Source organism: Lissotriton vulgaris, chromosome 12 (genome assembly GCF_964263255.1).
Source record: "Lissotriton vulgaris chromosome 12, aLisVul1.2, whole genome shotgun sequence".
NCBI lineage: Eukaryota > Metazoa > Chordata > Amphibia > Caudata > Salamandridae > Lissotriton > Lissotriton vulgaris.
In genome coordinates, this window is record NC_141700.1 from 165993634 (window position 1) to 166017348 (window position 23715).

The 23715-nt window shown below is 45.4% G+C and overlaps 1 protein-coding gene across 1 annotated transcript in view; it reads left to right on the top strand.

The window, feature by feature from the left end:
• Positions 1 to 23715, top strand: part of NUP93 (nucleoporin 93) — a 567849-nt gene that overhangs the window by 388742 nt on the left and 155392 nt on the right. The window contains exon 13 of the mRNA XM_086947697.1: positions 17960 to 18151. Within this exon, the coding sequence (XP_086803823.1) occupies positions 17960 to 18151 (192 nt within the window). The remainder of the gene's footprint in view (positions 1 to 17959; positions 18152 to 23715) is intronic.

The window sequence follows — 23715 nt, forward strand, 5'->3', positions numbered from 1 at the left end:
CCAGTTCGCCCTCCTCCACCAGTTTGGCAACTCAATCTTGTCCTAGCACAACTCAGGAAAGCTCCGTTTGAGCCGGTGCACAAGGCGGACTTGAAATTCCTGTCTTGGAAACTTGTCCTCCTCTTAGCTCTAACATCAGCGAGAAGAGTGAGTGAGCTTCAAGGCCTCTCCATAGTGCATCCTTTCCTGCAATTCAAAAAAGATGTGCTTATCCTTCGCAGCAATCCGAAATTTATTCCAAAGTTGCCGTCGGAGTTCCACTTGAATGAACCTTTGATTTTAAAGTCTTTCTTTCCGCGCCCATCAACGCCTGCGGAACGCACATTACATTCTCTGGACGTTCAAAGATGCTTAAAATTCTACTTAGAGCGCACACTACCCTTTCGGAAATCATCCCAGTTGTTTGTGTCCTACAGCGCACCACGGAAGGGGTTTCCTTTGGCAAAGAGTGGCATTTCCCGCTGGATCGCCAGTGCGATTCAAATCTGCCATCAGGAGGTGGGCAAGCCTTTAGACAGAAAAGTCCGTGCACATTCCACAAGGTCTGTGGCATCCTCTGTGGCTCTTTTCTCTGGAGTCGCCATTAAGGACAAATGCAGGGCAGCAACGTGGAGCAGTACACATACCTTCACGAAGCACTACTGCCTGGAGTCTGCAGGACGAGACGACGCGGTTGATGGTCAAGCAGTGCTGCGGAATCTTTTCCATTGAGAGGTGAGCTTTCCCTACAAGCCCTCCATCCGGGTGAGCACATTTTGTTTCTTGTTTGCTATGCTAGAAATTTATATGCTTTATGGTTATGTGATGCCATGTATCTACAAAATGTGTCTTGTTTATTACTGCTAGCTACTCTGATACAAAGCTTGGGAATCTATGAAAGTTCCAATACTGGGGCAAGAAAACAAGTTACTTACCTGTAACTTTGGTTCCCCAGTATTGGTAACTTTCATAGATTCCCATGCTTTGTATAATTCGTCGTCGGAATGGGAGCCTCGGTAGTATCACAACCATAGAAACAAAAGAGAAAAAATAGGCCTAGGCCTCATCTCCTTTTGTATCCTATTTTTTCTCTTTTGTTTCTATGGTTGTGATACTTTTGCAGACAAAACTTTCCTCATGCCACCAGTTCATGAACTCCTCAAACAACAACAGGAGCAAAGGCAACTATGCAGAGGAGATATCAGCCATTATAATGTGGTACATATGAGTCCGTAGACCATGATCTGTCCTCCAAAAGTGCTAAAAGAAGTGAAGTGCCCCCTCCCTAGTGGCCTACAGAAAGGCCTTGAAGACGTGGCCCCTTTCACATGACTAGAAGGCACACAACCATCTGCCAGAAATACTCCTTCTCTGACAGCTCTGTACCTCTGCCCATGATCTATAACACCAAGATGCCCTCTGTCTTTTTTGCGCTTTACAAATCACATTTACTTTACATTACATTATTTGGCCAAGGTCCTGGACACACATGTTGCCAAATGTCTCTGCACCTTCCTGGAGGGAAGCCGTTTTCTTGATTCCCATCAAGCAGGCTTCCGCCCGTCCCACTCAACCGAAGCAGTGATCTTATCTGTGTTGGATGATAAGAAGGAAGAGATTGATAAAGGAGCCACACAGGCACTGGTGCTTCTTGCCCTACCTGCTGCATTCGACATGGTTGACCATGAGCTTCTGATAGACCGTGTCGGAGTTGCTGGTATACACGGTATGGCGCAGGACTGATTTGTCTCTTTCCTAAAAGACCATTCCCAGTCAATCTTCCTTCAGCTCCCCTGCGGTTTAACTCACCTGCGGGGTGCCTCGGGGATCATCCTTGTCTCCTCACCGCTTTAGTTTATATTTATATCCTCTAGTGCACACTCTGAGGAAAATTAAGGTGAGTTTTTAATTACACAGATGACATGCAACTTCTTTATGGTATTGACAGTTCATCTCACTCTAAAATGTTCTTTGAAAATGCAATGCTATTCATCTGCGAGTGGATGACTAGCAATTAACTTAAACTAAACTCCGATAAGACGGATATTGTCCTGGCTGGAGGCACACAAAACCTATGGAAATCCAATTTTTGGCCAAATGAAATTGGCTTCTCCCCAACTAAAGAACTCAGTAAAAAGTATTGGAGTCCTTGCCGATAATAAACTCTCTATGAAGCCTCAAGTAGGGGCAGTAGTGTCATCCTGTCTTCTTCAGCTCAGGATAATAAGGAAAACTGGCAGATTTCTCACCCTTGAAGACCTCATCAAAGTTATCCTTGCTTTAGTGGTCTCATGAATAGATTATACTAACTCACTCTACCTTGGTCTTCCGGACTACCTGACTAAGAGACTGCAACTGGTACAAAACAAGGCGGTCTGGCGGATCTACACGGCAACCTAGGAGGTGTCATATTACCCCCTTGATGAAGAAATTACACTGGTTGCTGGTAAAACAGCGCTTGACCTTTAAGACTGGATATATCCTTTTTAAATCCCTCAATGACATTGACCCTGAATTTATCTCTTCCCAAATTCAAAGGTATATTCCCTCTCATAACTTGGTCATCCCATCTCAACCTTCTAGCTACCCGTCCCCCCCCCCCCCCACCCCCCACCCCCTCCCACTAAGAAGAAGAGACTAAGAGGTTGCAGATTCTCTGTACTGGCCCCTCTACTCTGCAATTATCTTCCACTCAACATTAGAATGACTGTTGATTACCTTAGATTCAGGCAACTTCTGAAGACATGGCTTTTCACACAAGCACACAAATAACATATTGTGCCAAAGCCCTATTCCTATACTCAAGCGCCAAGAAACTGATCAGTGAACGAGTGCTATATAAATAATTTTAACATAAGTAAGAAAGTTGAGATTCATAATTGTGTTTCTTGCATTCAACTGAATCAAGGAGACTTCATGTTGACAACAGATTTCCAGAATACGTATTTAATGCGCTAAAGATTTTTGATGTTGAAAGCTAAGTTACGCTTTATCAATAAGAGATACTTAAATCAATTTTCTCTAAATCCACTGTATGAGCTTTCTGATGTTCATATATGTGGCCGCGACTCAATCAAAGAAGGTGGAAATGTTAGACAATCCATCCTATGATGACTGGCCTCTGCAAGATACTTTGTGAGAGGTCAATTGTAGTTTTCAGGCATATCCAGGATCGCAAATGATCTACGTCTTCAGTTATATGACAAAAAGTTGACTATTACTCTTGAAATATAAGACTTGGTACCATGGCCTGTTTTGGACTCAAGCCTCCAATGTGCATCCTTCAGATGGCAGACCTTTTTCTATAAATCAGAAATGTATATGGATCCTGAAAAAGCTGTTTCTACAACAGCTTCTGTCTGACCCATTTCTTCTCTTCTAGGATCAGTAACCCCCCTGTTTATTTTGGCTAATGCACAGCTGTGTTCCAAGCCCATATAGAAGTGGTTACCCCAGTATTGGAAGTTTCATAGATTCCCATGCTTTGTATCATTCCCGGTCGTCGGAATGGGAACCTCGGTAAATAAAAAAATATCAGAACCATAGGTACAAAATTAGACCTAAGCCTCATCTCATTTTGTAGCATATCACCCTCTTTGTGTAAAAGAGCCCAAACTTCCGCAAGAACCAATCAGAATAGCCTCACCCCATAGAACCTTGCTGAGAGAGCCTCAGAGCCTCAGATTTTCTACCGCACGTTGTGCAAGGGAGTCTCCACTGAGCTCTGCTCAGTTTTTCTTTCTATTCAACTTATTTCTTAAAAATCTACAATGTCTGACAAGTAGAAGAAGGCTTTATTCAGGGCCTGTGCTACCTGTGCGAAAAAGAGGCTTTTTGTGGAAGACAAGCATGAGGACTGCATTTATTGCTTGTATCCTGCCACAAGGTCATAGATTGCAAAATCTGTAGGACCTTTTCAACGAAGACTTTGAGAGACAGGGAGGGCCGATTGTTGACCTGGCTAGAGAAGATGAAGGCACGGAAGGAAGTACTGTCTTCAGATGAGGAGGATTCTACATCTGTAACTTCCTCCAGAAGATCTAAAAAGAGGGGTTTGTCTTCCCCCATCTACTTCATCTGAACCCCCTGTCAAAGCCCATCAAAAGATCTCTGATAGGTCTGGTCGTGTTAGTCCCATTAAATCTCCTCACCGAGGTGAAAAGGAGAGGCTGGGACAGGCCAAGAAGGTGAGAAAGGAGGTTTCTGTTCCTTCACAAACATCCCAGAAAGAGAAGTACGTTAAGAAACTTCTGACGGTCACTCAAGAGACAAAACATGACAAGAAACTGCGTCCGTCGACGACGAAATCTGCAGGTACGTCGATGACTGTCTCTCATAAGGATTTGAGTGTTCCGATGGCTCCGTCGACTGGACAGTCGACGGAGGCTGTGTCGACGACGACACCTTTAATGACTGCGTCAACATTTAAAATGCCTTCCTGTTTGTCGACGATGGCTACCTTCTCGACGTCGACTATCATGTCAACGAAGATACTGTCGACTGCCGCTTCGACAACGAGAACTACGTCGATGACGTCGACGATGGTGGCTGTGATGTTGATGACGACGAGCTCGTCGACGATGCCGTCCACTATAAATCGTTTCTTTCGACGATGACTCCGTCGACGACGATTCAAAAAATGCAGATTTCCACACGGAAACGGCAGATAACACCGGAGATGACTTCTCCAAGGCGAGTTACACCTTTGCCCCCTAATAAGCTGCTGGATGACGAGTCTGATGAAGAGGGTGACGATATCCATTATGGGGATGCCTACAGTCCCTCGGATTTGAATGTGAAATGTCAAGATACAGATACTGAGGAGTACTACGAACACCAGTATGTTCAGCAGGAACAACCTCCTCGAGGCTTGGGTCAGGACATGGTGGCCATGCCAGCCTCTCTGGTTTCGGATTTGCAATTGATGTTGCAAGACTATAGAAATAGATTTCCGACTCAACCAGCAGTACAATCGGAACGCCCTCCTTCTCCAACTGTACCCCCGACATCTACAATCATCGTGACAATGCTGGTCCCACAGGCTGTGGAACCTGAACCCAGAGAGGAATCCAGAGAAGTTCTGCATGATGTGTCTTCAGATGATGACGTTCAGGAAGATCCTATAAATGACCCTGACTTGGATTATGAAGATAGTGGCCTTAAAGATCCAGATGCCACAGGACAGGACACTGCTACTTCTCCTCCAGCTGACATTGGGGGTTTCCATAACCTCATGGAGAGGGCATCTAAAAGATTTGGTCTGCCAATCACAACAGTGCAGTCAGACTGTTTCCTTTATGACTTTAACCCCTTCGCTGCTCATGACGAGCTCAGCTCGTCATGAAACAATGCAATCCTGCATTCTTCAGCACACAGCGAGAAAATGCACCGCATGCATGAGGTTAAAGAGCCATACAAAAAGTCAGTCAGATCGATTCCTATAATAGAACACGTATGGTCAAAAGGGATCAAGGTCATGCAGAATCCGGCCACTGTCATTCCTGTTCTTCGCCGGCTGAAGAAGAAATATTAGGCCCCTGAAGCCAGTCCAGCATGCCTACTTGGACAGCCTAAGCCGGATTCTGTAATATCACAAGCGGCACAAAGCAAATCCAAGAATCCTTCCACGCCACTTACTACACCCCCGGACAAGGAAGGGAGGCACTTGGACAATGTGGGCAAGAGATTCTCCTCTATGGCCAGTCTCCTCGTTCAAGCGGCTAATGCTCTGGCCATCTTGGGCAGGTACGAACGCCAGATGTGGTGTGATTAGGCCCCATTTATAGAACAGCTGCCAGAATCATCAAAAGAGGAAGCCAGAAAGGTTCTCGTGGAGGGAGAAAGATCATCGTCAGAGGTCATAGATTGTGCTATGGACATAGCTTCTACGGCCTTTCGTGCTCTGGCTGGTTCAGCTGTCTTACGACGACAGGGCTGGTTGCGGGCGACCTGATTTCGCCAAGAAGTCCAAAACAAGATCCTAGACCTTCCATATGATGGAGAAATGTTTTTTGGGAAGCATGTTGATGAGGCCCTTCAATGTATTAAAAAGGACACAGACACAGCGAAGTCCTTGGGGTCTTTAAATTATCGTAAGGTCCCATTCAGAGGTGCGAGAGGAAATGGCTTCTCCTCTTATAGGGGTGGCAACCAACAGAGAGATTCTTCGCAATCCTCACAATCATAAAAACCACAGTATTCTAACCAACGCCAGGGCCAGTCGGCTTCTTTCTCTCGTCAATCTCAGAGACGTCCGAATCGTCAAGGACGCGACACTTCCAAGAGGCAATAGCGGCCTCCTGGCTCTTACTACTGCTCCTTCCTCCCCGAGGACATCAGTGGGGGGCAGGATATCTTTGTCTTGACAGCTGGAGAATTATAACCTCAGACCAGTGTGTCCTGAATATTGTTCAGAGTGGCCATACGTTGGAATTTCAAGATCTTCCTCCAACCAGAGCTCCAGGCGCCAGTCGATCACAACATCTGGGACTGCTACATCTCGAAGCCCAACAACTTTTCATCAAGGGGGCAATAGAACCGGTACTTCTCTCGCAGAGAGAAAAAGGTTTTTATTCTAGGTTCTTCCTGGTTCGCAAGACTACAGAGACTTGGCGCCCCATATTAGATCTATGGGAGCTCAACATCTATCTCATCAAACTGTCCTTCAGGATGCTCACTCTCCAGGATATTCTTCGTCTACTGAACTCAGGGGACTTCATGGCGACTCTGGATTTAGAAGATGCGTACTTCCACGTACCGATCCACCCAGCTCACAGGCAATATTTGCGCTTCACAGTAGGCAAGAGCCATTTCCAATTCAAAGTGCTTCCGTTTGGTCCTCGATCTGCACCAAGAATATTTACAAAGGTGTTGGCCCCGGTGGCAACTTTCCTCAGGAAGCAATCTCCGGAAGTTTTCCCTTACCTGGACGACTGGCTAGTCAAAGCTCCTTCTTTCCAGGGAACTTCCAAGGCCATTACAACTTGCATTCAATTGTTCGATCACCTGGGCCTTCAACTCAACAGGAGCAAGTCAGTTCTGCAACCGTCCAGGTCAACAAAGTTTCTAGGGGCCATTCTGGACTCAGAACAGTGCAAAGCTTATCCTTCAGACGAACGCCAGAACAAGTTAATGCTCTCGGCTCGCCAAGTGCTAAAGAGGAGATCCCTGTCAGTACGGCTCTACAAGTCTCTGCTCGGATCGATTTCATCTTGTATACCATTGATTCCGCATTGCAGGCTGCGAATGAGTCATCTACAAGAGCAACTCGACAAACAATGGCGCCAAGCAGAAGGCTCTTTCAACGACAACATTTTGGTAACACCAGAGATGAAGGAGGCATGCGAATGGTGGATAGTGAGAAGCAACATTGCAGAGGGTCTGACTTTCAGGCTTCCTCCGTCTCCTATGGTCCTAACCACGGATGCCTCGTTAGAAGGCTGGGGAGCAGTTCTCCAGGAGCTGCAAGTCCGTGGACACTGGGATCCACAGCAACGCCAGTACCACATCAATCTGCTGGAGCTGACTGCCATCTTTGCAAGCTTTGCAAGCTTTTCTCCCGAGGATTCGAAATCATCTAGTGCTGGTCCGGACGGACAATAAAACGGTCATGCACTTTATCAACAAGCAGGGGGGGACAAGGTCCCTAACTCTTTCAAAGGAAGCTCAACGAATTTGGGATTGGGCAATTCTTCACAAGGTCACTCTGACAGCAGAACACCTGGCAGGTTCGCTCAATGTCACAGTGGATGCACTAAGTCATCAAAAAGCAGCCAATCACGAATGGGAGTTAGATCAGTCCATTCTGGAGGAGGTGCTCTCGGTCTGGGGGACCCCAAATGCCGGTTCTACGCAAACAAGGATCACCATCCGGGATCCTTGGGGAACGCACTTTCGATTGCCTGGTACGGCGCATTCTTTTACGCTTTTCCGCCAATACCCCTAATACCAAGGTTACTCAGAAAGATCAAAGCGGAACCATGCAAAATGATTCTGATTGCACTGGCGTGGCCCCGGCAGTTCTGGTACACGGAACTTCTCCTGCTCTCCCAGGATCATCCCATTCGCCTGCGACTAGTTCCGTCACTGTTATCGAAGTCTCAGGGTCAGGTGCTGCATCCGGATCCGACTTCGCTTCACTTGACAGCGTGGCTCCTGAATACAGGGAATTCCAACATCTGAATCTCCCCAAGGAGTGTAGGGAGGTTTTGTCTCAGGCTCGAGCACCAAGCACTAACAAGGCGTATAAAGCAAAATGGAAGAGATTCTGCCTATGGTGTCCGAGACAAGATCTCCACCCTTACAAGTCAGCTCCACAGCAAATTTTGCCTTATATCCTTTCACTGGCTCAATCTGGATTGGCTCATTCTTCGGTAAAAGTTCATCTAGCAGCCATCTCTAGATTCCAGCGGACATCTTCAGGTCCTTCCCTTTGGTCTGCTAGAATTGTCAAGCGATTCTTAAAGGGCCTTTTTCGGATGTATCCTCCAGTCCGCCCTCCGCCGCCAATTTGGCAACTAAATCTGGTGTTGGCTCAGCTAATGAAAGCTCCGTTTGAACCCATTCACAGAGTGGATCTTAAATTCCTTTCTCGGAAGCTAGCCCTCCTTTTAGCGCTGACATCTGCTAGGAGAGTTTGTGAACTTCAGGCGCTGTCAATAGTGGAACCTTTCCTTCAATTCAAGAAAGATGTCCTCATCCTTTGGACGAATCCAAAGTTCATCCCTAAGGTTCCCTCTGAATTCCATCTGAATGAACCTTTGATTTTGAAATCATTCTTTCCACGGCCTACTACTCCGGCAGAAAGATCATTGGATTCTTCTGACGTTCAGAGGTGTTTGAAATTTTATTTAGAGCGCACAAAGTCCTTTAGAAAATCCTCACAACTGTTCGTGTCTTACAGTGCACCGCGGAAGGGATTTCCTCTAACCAAAACCAGCATTTCCCACTGGATCTACAGCGCTATTCAGTTCTGCCATCAAGGAGCGGGCAAGCCCCTTGAAAGAAAAGCCTGTGCACATTCCACAAGATCAGTGGCGTCTTCGGTGGCTCTTTTTTCTGGAGTCCCTATCAAAGACATCTGCAGGGCAGCGACGTGGAGCAGTACACATACCTTCACAAAGCATTACTGCCTGGAATCTACAGGACAGGATGACGCTGCTGTTGGACAAGCAGTCCTTAGGAATCTTTTTCAATGAGAGGTGAGCTTTCCCTACAATCCCGCCTTCCTGTGTAGCACATTTTGTATCGGTGATGCTTCTTTTTCTATGATAACATTTTTTCATTGTTACTTTGAGCATTGCTATGGTGTCATGCAATAATATTTATGTAACAAAATGTGCTTGGGTGACTTACTGCTAGCTATTCTGATGCAAAGCATGGGAATCTATGAAAGTTCCAATACTGGGGTAAGAAAACAGGTTACTTACCTGTAACTTTGGTTCCCCAGTATTGGTAACTTTCATAGATTCCCATGCGCCCACCTTCCTCCCCTGGGAAAGCTCGGCCTTTTTACTGAGATTTTGGCTGTTTGCACAACGGCTATGAAAATCTGAGGCTCTCTCAGGAAGATTCTATGGGGTGAGGCTATTCTGATTGGTTCTTGTGGAAGTTTGGGCTTTTTACACAAAGAGGGTGATATGCTACAAAATGAGATGAGGCCTAGGCCTAATTTTCTCTTTTGTACCTATGGTTCTGATATTTTTTATTTATCGAGGCTCCCATTCCGACGACGGGGAATGATACAAAGCATGGGAATCTATGAAAGTTACCAATACTGGGGAACCAAAGTTACTGGTAAGTAACTTGTTTTCTTAAATATTATTAGTTTCTCTTATATGGGAGCGGAAAGGCAGGTTGATCATATCTTCAGCTTTTTGGATACATCCATGCTGTATCAAAAGAGCATAATTAAAGATTTTCTTCTCTGAGTCGTCTTCTCCAATAATTGTGATGCAAAGCTACAACTATTATGAAAGGAAAAACTGTGATTCAATACAGTTACATATTCAGGAAATTATTGTATTTGCTGATCCGATACAAACAGGATAAGCATTTTCAAATGTACTACCTGACGTCCCAGAAAGAATGAAAGTTAGTCCATCGGTTACACCAAACATTCACCACTCTTTGCAAGATGCATCATTCCAGTCAAATGTGCTCTAGTCTTTCCACATGTCCAGCACACATTGTTTTCTTTGTTAATTACTTCATGCAGCTACATAGGAGACCAGGAGGTTCCCTGTGGAGGTTTGCTTGAATTATTGGTCATTTTTGGTCTGCTGACCTAGATAAGTTGATTAACCAAAATATTTCCGATAAGAAGAATTAGAAGCACGTTAGTGCAGCAGAGGTATATTTCCAGTTAACTAAGTAGTGAATGTTTGCTTAAAACCTTTTGAGAAATTAACACACTTTGAGTTCTGATTTAAAATATCGTTTCCTGTGGATTCTTCTGCTTATCATTGATCTAAAAAATACATTATTGGCTCAGATATGTTGCTATTGAATTGTTGCATAAAACGTGCAAGCCACAGGAGTTTATCTCTGTGTGTGCAAATTGTGAAATATAAGTCGAGCAGAAATCTTGTGGGCCATCAATGATGACATGTTAGAAGACTTCTTTGCTTCAAAGGAGACTCCAAAACCAAGCATTTGCTTGACAACAAAGTGTGAAATCCCAAGGCTTGACATAGAGGGACTTGGGGCATAGCCTTGAGGTAGATGACTTTTTGACCATTCGGTCGGTAATTTTCACTGTGCGTCTTTCCTCTTTCTTTGTTTTCAAAAGGGCTTTCCACACAATTCTGATTTCCACTCAGACTGGTTCTGGCCATGGTGGCTGGCAGTATTCTTAATCATAGCGTACCAACTTAACCACCTTTCTCCTGAATATCTCTAGTATGGTGTTCAGAATGTCCACCTTAACTACATAAAGAGAGTTCCCAGGCTACCCAGTGTGAAGCGTGAGCAGTCCATCCAGTCAAAATATTTTGTTTGCATTCTGGTGCTTGAGGATATGTTTATATCAATACACATTGATTAAAAGTATGAGAATCAAAGGAAAACAAGCATTGGAACCGGTTATCTTTGCAAATAGTTTTGGCCATGAGGCACAACATCACTGATGCTGTGCCATACGGCTAAAACATTTGTTCTAAAAACGCGTTTGAGGTGGCTGGTTGAGTCATTCTGTAGGTAGATGCACCGGGCATGCCCACTCCTACAAAATGACGCAGTTGCTTTTTTATTACTGATCTAAGTTGGATTAGTAACTAAACAAAAGCTCATAGGCAGTTTAAAAAAAAAATGTTGGTGAGGGGAGCACATAAGCAGTTTTTTTTTTGAAACATTGGTGAGGGGAGGCAATACAATGGTATGTGGGAAGGGCAGACGCAACCTGGGAAACAGGTGCCAGAAGCAATATAAGCACGGGTGGCGTATGGGCATTTTAAAGCAGGTGTGAAAGCAACATGGGTGGAAACACAAGAAGCTTGATGGGGGGGGGTGCGGAAGCAACACATGGGCGCAGGTAGCAGAAAGCACCATGGGTGAGTGGATCAAACAGACGAAATGTGGGAGAAGCTCTTGGATAAGATCGTGAAACATAGGACATTTGTGGAGGGGAGAGAGAAAAACATGAAGGAGACTGCAGGAAAACACATGCACTCTCGTAGAAAGCTTAAACAAAAAGAAAACAGTAGCACTTAAAAAAGCAAGCAGTGGAAGGACATAGCAACTCAGCCATGCTCCAGTGGTGGGGCAAACATGAGAAGAGGAAGGAAAGACCACACACCCAGTGAATAAGAAGCAAGCAAATGAGTGACAAATATGGTAACCAATGGTAAGCAATTGGCGGGCTCTAAACCCACTGTAGGATACCAGTATGTCGCACATGCGCTTAGGCAAGACCTAAAAACTACTCGGTCATGGAACCGAGAATAATGAGGGTTTTCCCTGAATATTCTAATATTAACACACCTTCCTCTTTTGTTTTCAGTTGCAAAATTATTTTATTGTGGTGCTTTCAGTCAAATGTCCTTTTTCCACAATTGATTAGTTTAAATTGGCTCCATTAAAAGAAATGGACTTGTTTTCTTTACTTAAACAATTTCCAAACAAGAAACCGGATATTCAAAAGTTGTGTTCAGGTATCTTGCACATGGGCACATGGGCACATATATTCTACTCTAATTACTAGAGAATACTTGGAATGGAAAACTAGGGCTGAGAAACACTGCTCATGTAAAGTAGCCAGTAGTTCTACTTCTTTATGTCCTGCTGTGCATTTGGCACCTAAGTTCTTTAATCTGGCTCTTGAGAAACTCTACCCTTTCAAAACTTTTCTGCCAAGAAAATGTTTTTCTTGATTTATTTTGCATTCAGTTGATGGCTTGGTGTTTCTCTAGAGTTTTTCTGCAATTTCTAACTGGAAATTATTTCTATTTTCTTGTACTCTTTTTTGGGTTTCCATGCCTCATTATTTTACTTTCTCTGAAGTGACCTGATTAATAAAATACAAACTGATAATACACATTATGCGGAGTGCCTACAAAAATTAGGATCTCATTTCTTCACTCAGGATTACGCTCTGAGCGTACTTCCTTCTGGATTGAATATTTGAGACTTTTTGGATGATATTGAGGTGAAAATGAATTAAGAATATTTAGAATCATCAACGTCATGAAGGCATCTACTCTTCATCATTCGTGATAATGAAGACATGATATAAACTACTAATTGTAGACCTGAAAATGTCAGAACACATGCACTACACCAGGCATCGCCACAATTAAACTAGGGAGACTGGATGTGCCCCCCTTATTTACCGAAATCTTATTTTTGTAAGCCATTCACTTCTAAGCGCACTCCTCTAATACTCTTCTAATTTAAGTTTGCTTTGTGTTAAGTCTCCATCTCCTCAAGTGTGGTAACAGCCACCTTCTATTAACACAGAGAAATCTTTATCTGCCCTTACCTTGACATCTAGTTAATAAAAAGCAGCACAAAGCAGCAGATAATACAGCACCAGAAGGTGATAGAACAGACTTGCTTTGTGATATGTGTCCACAAATCATATTTTACAAACCTATGGTCTTCTCAGTAGAGTGTATTCATTGCTTAGGAGCGGTCTTGGACACAAAGGAGGTGGTCTCTTGTCCAAAAGTCACACTGGTATCCCGTCTTCTGGGCTCGATGGCGCCATACATTTTTCGAGTGCCTAAATTTGTATTTTATATGTGACTTCAAATGTATCTCCAAGGTCAGTTATGCTGAAGAACAGGAATTTGGGGCTTAAGTTCAATGTTTTCATTACTCATCCTACAGTTGTTGTTCGGGTGGTGCCAATAAAATAACTTTCTGAAAGAAGTCTACCTCCACATAACTGGGTGAAAGATTGCAGAATGCACATGGGTCACATCAAACCTCAGGAAAAATGTGCATGGTTTACCTCACAGCTCAGAGGATGTGGTTTATAGGTGAGCAAGCACTCTTTTCATAAATTTCAACCTCCCTCTTACCCAGACAAAAACTATTACTGTGCATGTACCTGAACAAGCGAGAGGAATGAAACTCATTTAACCCTTTCGATGCTGATGACGAGCTCATCTCGTCATCACCCACGGGTGTCGTGTGCTGATGACGAGCTGAGCTCGTCATAGTGCCACTAAAATGGCATTTTCCAGCACACAGCGGGAAAACGCCTAGCAGCCAAGAGGTTAAAGCCTATTGTCTTGGAATGTTTACTAAAGCACAATTCTCCAACCACATCTTGAAGCTCCATAGTAATGCCACGCAGCAGACATCTCATAGTACAGGAAATGACTGATCATTTAATCCACACCTAGATTAGCTGGTAAAACAGTGCAGGCTTAAATCCCAACTGCTGCGCACCACTGTAGTTGGCTGGCTTGGTATAATGTGCACACTTATTTAAGTGAAGTACCCTGCACTAATCCAGACAACCCTAATGGTGATTTTAGTTGTCTTATACAACCCTAGAAAGCTCTCTTAAGTGGTAGCCGTGGAGAGCAGCCTTTAGAAGGAGTGCAAAGCAGCTTATTTTACCAGTACTAATTATATAGTGTAGGTTAAACTAAAAAGAACCACACAGTGTTTGTATAAAAATAGTTATTTATTACAAACACTCACACATTGGTATATATCCTACCCGGAGATATAAACGCAATACACACAATATTTCGGATTGACAACATGTAAGTAGCACAAATACACAGTGGTCTCCATATACTAATAAAGTGGAATGCTGACTGCGAACGAAGTGGAGACTAGACCCAGAAGACTTAGAAGAGCCGGGGACCCAAGGAACCACCCAAGATAAGTACCCAGGAACCCCACGGAGGTTGTGTGCAGAGTGGAAACACAGTTGCGTACTCAATGCAAATCAATGGGGAAGTCGCGGTTGCAGGTTTGCAGAAAAAGGTCCTTTCCCAGAGGACCCTGAAGAAACCCCATGGAAGATGGAAGGTTTGAGAGTCACCCCACCCGTGGATACCCCGAGAACCAGGATATCTACACTAGGGAAGCTGGGTGCAGAATTGTGAAGCGACGTCGGAAACCGCGTAGATTACAAATGAGGACTTCAGTGAAGACGCTGGCGAAGAAGGTGAAAGAGTCCGGTAGAATTCAAGGGTGGATACTTAAAGAGGAGTATCTGCAACCAGAGGGGACAGAGTCTATGCCACTCTGGAGTGACGGAGACTCGGAAGACCAATGACGGAAGATGTAGGATGGTTGACGTGACCGTGTCGCTGCAGCTGTGAGGACCAGACGATGCTGTGGAAGACCAGAAGCCAGTCACAAGCTGTCCCACATCGGAAGTCAAGAGCCAGGAGGTCGGTGTTTTCGGTTGGAGCACCAACAAGCCTTGGCAGCATCAACAGACGAGGAAAAAGAAGGTGCAGTGTTGATACCAGCAAGGTCCAAGGGACTCATCAAGTGCAGGAGAGTCTGAGCAGGACCCGAGCAAGCAGGGGAGCCCACTGGAGCCAAAGTAGACCCTCAAGAGGACCCACAGGACGGAGGCACAGGGATAGCAAGAGGACCTCGAGTAGCTCACCAATGATGCAAGCCCATGGTGCAGAGGATGTGGTGAAGACGAATATCTTGGTAGCAAGAAATGCTGGAGGCTGGAGCTTCTTGGAGCCCCAAGATGTATGGAGAAGTCAACAAGCCTTGGCAACGGCAAGTCGATGCAGTGCACTGGGGTTCTGTTCCAGCGGTTCTGACGAGGGATACTGGCTTCAAACTCGGTGAGAAGACAGTGCAGGCCTCGAGGGAGCTGCAGACCCATCACCTGGGTTGCTGGGCATTGCAAAGTCTGGAGGACGTCAGGAGCAGCAGACAGGTCAGCTTAGTTGCGGTGCCTGCAGATGCAGGGGAGTGACTCCTTCACTCCAAGGGAGATTCCTTCAGGAGTCTTTAATGCCCACATGCCTGGAGTAGAACCTGGATGGAGCACAGACGAGGCAGAAGACTGGCAGGGCGACGAGACCAGGAGCAGCAGTAGTCTTCCAAATGCAGTCTCGATTCCCAAAGCGAAGTCCAACGAAGTCCAAAGTGCCCAGATGTTTGAAGTATAAATGGTTTCAGATCTGAATCTTGTCCAACAATGAATGTGAAGAGCCACACACAGGTCAGCCTTTAAGTACTCAAATGAAAGGGTTGGGACTATTCAGGGGAAGCTGGACAGAGGTTCGGATACTCCCATGTCCTTTGTCTAGTTTCGTGCCAGAGCTGGAGCCAACAGCTCCTTGAACTGGTTCCAACTGTAGTATGCAAGGAGGGCACCAAATGTGCACTTGAAAGCAGTCTGGTGGTGCTGGCAAGCGCACCCACCCCAGCCCAATACACTAAGTCCTGTCTGGGAAGTGGTCACACCTTCCTGTGACAGGAAGCCTATTGTTCCACCTTCCCCTGCTCGAGCCTGGCATAGAAGCAGGAGGACAGAAGTGTGTCTGTGGTTGGCAGCAGCACTAGCTTGCTGTTAGACTCTTAAAGGCTGGTATTGGGAATACAGGGGGGCTTCCTAGGGGAGCCCCCAGTACATGGGGTCCTACATCAAACACTGGAATCGGTGTTTGGGTATTATTCCAACATGTTTGATACCAAACATGACTAGTTTCAGTTCAGCCAATATATAGTTGACATCTCATAATTGATTAGAATGCCTTGAGAATCAACTCCTGGGTTTGTAGGGGGTATCCTGCTCGCTCATGCAGGGCACCATCACACTTAGAACAAAGCACACTGCCTTCAGTAATTAATGGCCTACCTTAGGGGTGACTTATAAGTTTTATATGCAGTGGCCTCAGATAAAGGAAACGTATATCTGTTGTGAGGTGTTGCTAGGACCTACTCACACAGCCTTCAATGGCAGACCTGTAGTCACAGTTCGAGTGGTCTCTCATGGGTGACTCAATATATGCTGCAGTCCATGGGAGACCCTGGTGTACCCATGCCCTGGGAACCTTGATACAATATAATAAGGACTTAAAACGGTACACCAGTAGACAATTAGGAAGGTACCAAAGTACTTAGCATAGCTTAATTTAGGGAGAGGGCACAGTGATTGGGGTCCTGATTAGCAGGATCCCAGTCAGACTAGTCAGAAAACAGAATGACACAAGAAAAAAGTGCGGGACCATGAAAGCAGATCCTCCAAGTAGTTTTTGACTTTCACATGACATGAACAAGGCCCTTTTCTTGGCAGCTTTCTTCCCAAATGTAGCTCTTCTGACATATTTTTATAGACCTTAGATGAGATGCAAGAGTTCTCTGGTACAATCTAGACTAGACTAAAGGCTTACAGTTCAAACATCTTTTCATTTATGACTGCACTTATAGCTGGAGTAGTAAAGTCCTGAGTAATTGGTTGCAGCCAAAAGCCTACAAGAGTCTTGCGGGTCATGCAAGGGCTCATCCTATTACTGTTGAAGAAACCACCTTGATGACTAATATTCCACTACTTGAAATTTCCTGGTCGAATCATGAAAAGCATTTTTGCACACACTACGACTCCTCAACCAAACATCGGACTCTCCAACAGGAGCCATCCTTTATCTCGGATGGCTTTAATCACAAGATGAATTGGTGATGAAACCACATTTGGGTATGTTACTTGATTGCACAATTTATTGGCATTTTGTAGTGTTCCTGCGTAGTTTTATTAATGCTCATATTCTCCTTTTGAGGCGAGATACAAACTTGCTGCACAACATTTTTGAAGATCAAAGAAAGTCCCATGGTGGGAAAGGAAATGCACTTTATTGTAATTTTAGTTGTCTGTTACAGATATTTTTTGTTTGACTTCATCAGCAGCACACCCAACTCTGTCTAAATAGAAGCATAGCTTGAGACTATATATATATATATATATATATATATATCTTTCCTCTTTGTTGGTGGCTAAGGTTACCTGCTTGTCTAACCCTCAAATGTATGATGGGATACAGCACCTTCTAGAAGGTTTAAAGAGTGCATGTTAGAAACTCGAAGCATAGTAGCACCGGTCCGTTTTTTTTTCCTCTTATATTTTTTGAGAGTGGTTTAAGTCAAATATACCTCAATAGTCTCATTTTAATTTGAGAAACAAAAAATCTATTTGATTGAACAAGTTCTGAGAATCCTGTATCTGCAAGGAGGTATTGTAATATGAATGAATTCAAAGAACTAATCAGGATGGAGAACTATGATGATAAGTAAGTAACGTTTCTATCCTCTTGCGCAGCTCTCTTCCCTCTTGCCCTGTGCAGCTTGGTTAAAGCAGCATTTCATTAGCTTCCAAAATACGTTCTCTCAGGATTGTTCAAATACGTGATTTGCTGTGTTCTGCTTTTTGTTGTAGACGTATTTTGCTGTCTTGCTGACAATTGGAGATGTATTTTCATTGCAGCATTGGGCATACATTGTACATAATTTGCCTGATATAGATGAGGTTGCTTTCTTTCTTTTCATTTAGGTGAATCCCATTTTGCAGTGAACAACCAACCTTTCTTGTACTTTCAAGTCCTGTTCTTGACAGCACAATTCGAAGCTGCAATTGCTTTTCTGTTTCGCACGGAGCGAGTGCGCTGTCATGCTGTTCATGTGGCACTGGCTTTGTTTGAATTGAAGTTGCTCCTGAAGTCTTCTGGACAAACAGCACAGCTATGTAAGTGCTCAATTTCTTTTTTACCTTCTCACTTGCTAATGCTGCATGAGTGCATTGAGATCTGTGATGCGAACCTTCAAAGATGCAATAGTGCGGCACATAGGTCTTCAAATTTTAATAAACGTGCATCACCACCTTGCAACCCTTTAGAGGCTTTCGTGGAGCGTTCATGGAATAGATCAGAATATGTTTGGATCTCAATTCTTAATAGTCTGTGGCAGAGTAATATTCTATTGTTCTCCCTAAAATGTTGACGGAATCTGATGACATTGGGCATGTTTGTGGACATGATCTGCATTCATTACATCTCCATCCCCTCAACATGTCTTTTTAGAATAAGTAGCTCACTGTGGTTTTCGGCAGTGCATGCTCATAGGAACTCCATTTCTTGAACCAACTGTATCATAGAGTATAAGCATTTGTTGTAGAAAGCAAATCAAATTAAAGAGTATGTTGGTGTTCGAGATAATTGATTTCTCACATTTCCCAGAACAAAAGTTCTACTTCATTTTTTAAGATTTTAATGTCATTAAAAAGCACTGATCGGCCAGGGCATAACGACAATATCTCAGTGGTGTTATTATTTTCTTTATTATCTGTTTGTTGTGTTACTGCATACAGCAACGTGCTTCAGAGCATGTACCAAAAACAGATGTGTACTTTGCTGGTGAAATAAAGTGCTGGGGGATATGCTGGTTTCGTTGGCGTATAGCCATATCTTTGCTCTTTTTGGATACTCGCCAGTGTCCCTATTGCATTAGCAGGAAGTCCTGCATAGATATGTTGAGCCTGGATAGGATAATGGCATTGATCAGATTATGTGGTTAGTTGTAATGGAACAAGATATTTTTGAATACTGAAGGTTAAAGTTCCAACTCTTGACAACCTCTGCTCTCTATCTATTAAAATGGTTTGGATACACCATATAGATCTGTGGGTTGTTAACCTCTGATGTTGTGCTTGGAATGATGCAGAGATCTCAGAACTAAATTTAGGGGATGAGGAAGGTAGATACAATTATAGATTCAACTTTCATCCCCTCCTCTTCATCACGTTGAACTTACATTGACTGTTCTTGGCAATCATGGCCTATAAAGTCATCAGCTCAATAGGAAATAGACTAGGGGATGGAAACACGGTCATACAACCCAGCTGACAAGTCCTCAATGGGATAAATGATAAGACCCAGTTCTCCAGTATTAGGGGTGTCTTTCATAGATTCAGTGAAGACATCACAGACTTCATCACCCCACACGCGCTCCCCTCCAAAGACTACATCCTTCTGCGAGACCTCAACTTCCACCTTGAAAAGATCAACGACCGCAACACCGCCACCCTCCTGGACAACCTCGCCAACCTCGGACTTAAACAACTGGTCACTTCCCCCACCCACATCGCAGGTCACACACTCGACCCCATCTTCACCTCCAGCAACAATGTCTCCTTCAGCCACACTACGGATCTCCTCTGGACTGACCACAGCTGCGTTCACTTCACCTACAACAAGCCGAAACCCATCATCCACCTCCAACCTACTCTACAAAGAAACTGGAACAAAATCACCACGGATCAGATCTCCACATCGCTCCTTCGAACCTCCCCAGCCCTCTCTTCTAACGCCAACGAAGCCGCCTCCAACCTCACCCTTTGGTTATCCAACACCGCCGACACCTTAGCACCACTGAAAAAACGTCAACACAAACTCGGCAACAAGAAGGCCTCATGGTTCAACGATGATCTCAAGAAGTCCAAGAAACTGTGCCGCTCCCTTGAAAAAGCCTGGAAAAAAGACCCATCCACCAGCAACAAGGACGCCTTCAAAAGCGCCACCCGTACACACCACCAACTGATCCGAAAAGCCAAGAAAACAGCATTCAAGGATCGACTTGACAACAATGCCCACAACAGCAAGGAACTTTTCAACATCGTCAAGGAATTTTCCAACCCCTCGGCCAACTCCAACGACATCACCCCCTCTCAAACCCTCTGCGACTCCCTAGCCTCTTTTTTCCACAACAAGATTGCTGACATCCACAACAGCTTTGACAACCAACCCGGAAGCCAACCCACCCTACCATCTGCTGACCATCTTCCCCCCATAAACACCCTTAACGCCTGGAACCCAATCTCCACTGAGGACACCATCCGCCTGATGAATTCCATCCACTCTGGATCCCCCACAGACCCATGCCCTCACCACATCCTCAACAAAGCAGACTCCGTCATTGCTCCGCACCTCCGAGACGTCATCAACTGCTCCTTCAACTCCGCTACCTTCCCAGAAGACTGGAAACACGCTGAACTCACCGCCCTTCTGAAAAAACCAACAGCAGACCCCACCGAACTCAAAAACTACCGCCCCATCTCGCTTCTTCCATTCCCGGCCAAAGTCATCGAGAAAGCCGTCAACAACCAGCTCGCTGCCTTCCTCGAAGCCAACAAATCACTCGACCCCTCACAATCCGGCTTCCGAGCCAAACACAGCACTGAGACCGCCCTCATCGCAGCAACAGACGACATTCGAACTCTACTGGACAATGGAGACACAGTCGCCCTCATCCTCCTCGACCTCTCTGCAGCCTTCGACACAGTCTGCCACAGCACCCTTCTACAGCGCCTCAGAAACATCGGAATACAAGGAAAAGCACTTGAATGGATCACCTCGTTCCTCACCGGAAGAACCCAGAGAGTCCGCCTCCCACCATTCAAGTCCGAGGCCTCTGAAATCGTCTGCGGCGTACCTCAAGGATCCTCACTCAGTCCCACCCTCTTCAACGTATACATGAGCCCCCTTGCGGCCATCGCCCGCCAACACAACCTCAACATCATCTCTTACGCGGATGACACTCAACTGATCCTCTCTCTCACCAAGGACCCCAGCACCGCCAAAACTAACTTACACGAAGGAATGAAAGAAGTCGCCGAATGGATGAAACAAAGCCGTCTGAAACTGAACTCAGACAAAACAGAAGTGCTCATCTTAGGTACATCCCCCTCCGCATGGGACGACTCCTGGTGGCCAGAAGCCCTCGGAAAAGCACCCATCCCGACAGACCACGCACGGAACCTTGGCGTCATCCTGGATTCTTCACTCTCAATGAACAGACAAGTCAGCGCCGTATCCTCTTCCTGCTTTAACATTCTTCGCATGCTCAGAAAAACATTTCGCTGGATCCCTTCCGAAACTAGGAAAACAGTCACCCACGCTCTAGTCACGAGCCGACTGGACTACGGAAACACCCTCTACGCAGGTACCACCGCCAAACTCCAGAAGAAACTACAACGAATCGAAAACGCCTCAGCCAGGCTCATATTAGACATCCCACGCAACGAACACATCTCTGGTCACCTTAAAGACCTCCACTGGCTACCCGTCAATAAGAGGATCACCTTCCGACTGCTTACCCACGCACACAAATCACTCTACGACATCGGACCAGATTGCCTCAACTCTCGACTGTCCTTCTACACCCCCTCCCGCCAACTTCGCTCTTCCAACCAAGCCTTCGCCACTGTTCCTCGCATCAACAAGACCACCATGGGAGGCAGATCCTTTTCATACCTGGCTGCCAAAACATGGAACTCACTCCCCGCTTACCTTCGCCTGACCCAGAATCACCTAGCGTTCAGAAAGCAACTTAAAACGTGGATATTTGACAAATAATCCTCCTCCCCTTCCTAAAGCGCCTTGAAACCCTCTGGGTATGTAGTGCGCTATACAAATTGTATGACTTGACTTGACATGCCTGAATCATTCCCCGTCCTCGGAGTGGGAGTCCCACGGTACATAAAAAAGCAATAATATGCCATAGTAACATTGGAAAAACCAGTAATTCCCAACCAGGAAGTAATGTAGCCCAAGCTACAGGAGAAAAAACTTCCACACTCATGACTATCCTAGTCATTTTGTATAGTCCAAACTACAGCCAATCAGGCGACAGCACCCACCAGAAGGTTCTCCCCAGAGGCTCAGGCTGTCAGATTTTCTACCGCACGTCGTGTGAAGGGAATCTCCCTGAGCTCTGCTCAGTTCTTCTCTATTTTCCTTCTGGAATCTAGTGTTTTGAAGATGTCTTCCAAGAAATCTTTATTCAGACCTTGTGACTCTTGTGGTAAGCTCTGGCTTTTTTTTTTTTTTGAAAACCTTTATTGTGCCTGAATAGAAGAACAAATACGGGCCTACAACCATCAGGCCGGCCACGAAACATCATCAGCACAAGTGCAAGCAATACGGTCCCCCCAGCAGCTGCAATAAGACTAGCAAGCATTGAACTTTACATTAGAAAGAGCCGTACCGCCGGGGGAGAGGAGGAGTGAAGGTTAATTTTTAAATTTTTTAAGCGTTTTCATCAAAAGAAGACAGTGAAGGAAAAATAATAAGAGGATTCGAGTCCGCACAGTGCCTTCACGCTACGGGCAGGCGACGTTATATTCTGAAAACATCTACGAAGGTTAACATCAGGTACATCGTGGCGGTGCAAAACAGTGGCAGCAATCTACTAACATTCATGCACCCCAAACATCGTCGCTCCAACCCTACCAACCCCAACCCAGTCCCGGAAACGAACCAGAGTCTAAAGCACAGAGAATAGAAAAGGAAGGCCCATAGAACCAAGAGTATACCAAATTACCCCACCCACCCTGCAACATTGTGGAGGCTACGGCCTGCCCCCCCCCCCCCCCCCCCCCCCCCCCCCCCCAGAGTGCCTGTAGCCCCAGAAAACCCGAAATATAGACGAGGAAGAATAAGGAAGAAATGAAAAAGAAAAAGAACATTAATACCTTTGATATAGGGAGCGAGAGAGAGAAAATCAATCTACATTCCCAGAAAGAAAGGGGCGGGGAGGAGCCCACTCGTTACTAAAACACCCGAAGATCCCGGCCCTCCCGAGACCCACAGTTAAAACATCGGCCATTATTAAAGCATCAGTACAGTATCAAATAATCCTGCAATGCGAATGTGGAAAAACATCGTACGATATGCGCCCATTAAAAACGTTAGTCAGATCCAACCCCATCCCCTACAGCCAGCAAAATCAGTCAGCAGTGAAAGAGCAGCTTAGCCCTGGCCCGATCGTGGATGGAACTTCACGTCAACTACATCAGGAGAGCCCCTCCCCCCGTGCACATCAGGATAACATGGCTGCCTGTGAGAAGAAGCAGGATCCCAAAATGGCCACCGGCCATCAATACAAGGTCCTTTGTCCTCCATGATTAGGTCCGTTAGGGCATCAGAAAAGTACAGATTCCATGGGGAGAGGAGTGAAGGCCCCCAGTCAAAAGTCAACACGTAGGATAAGAGTTGCTCAGCAGAGTCACCCATTAAACTCGGCGGTGCAGGCAACAAGAAGGCAAGCCCAGAGGGAAGGGGAAACAATGTAGCAGTCGCGGAACTAAAGGGCTGCCAGTCGTCGGCTCCGATTGAGACATCCGCAAGGCTAGCTGCAGAGCAGGCACAGGGAAACAATGTAGCATCGTGGGGAGGCAAAGGCAAACACTCACTCGGCTGGGGGCAAGCGCTGCGTTCGCGAGTCACTGTAGACATCATGGCGTCCAGCTGATCA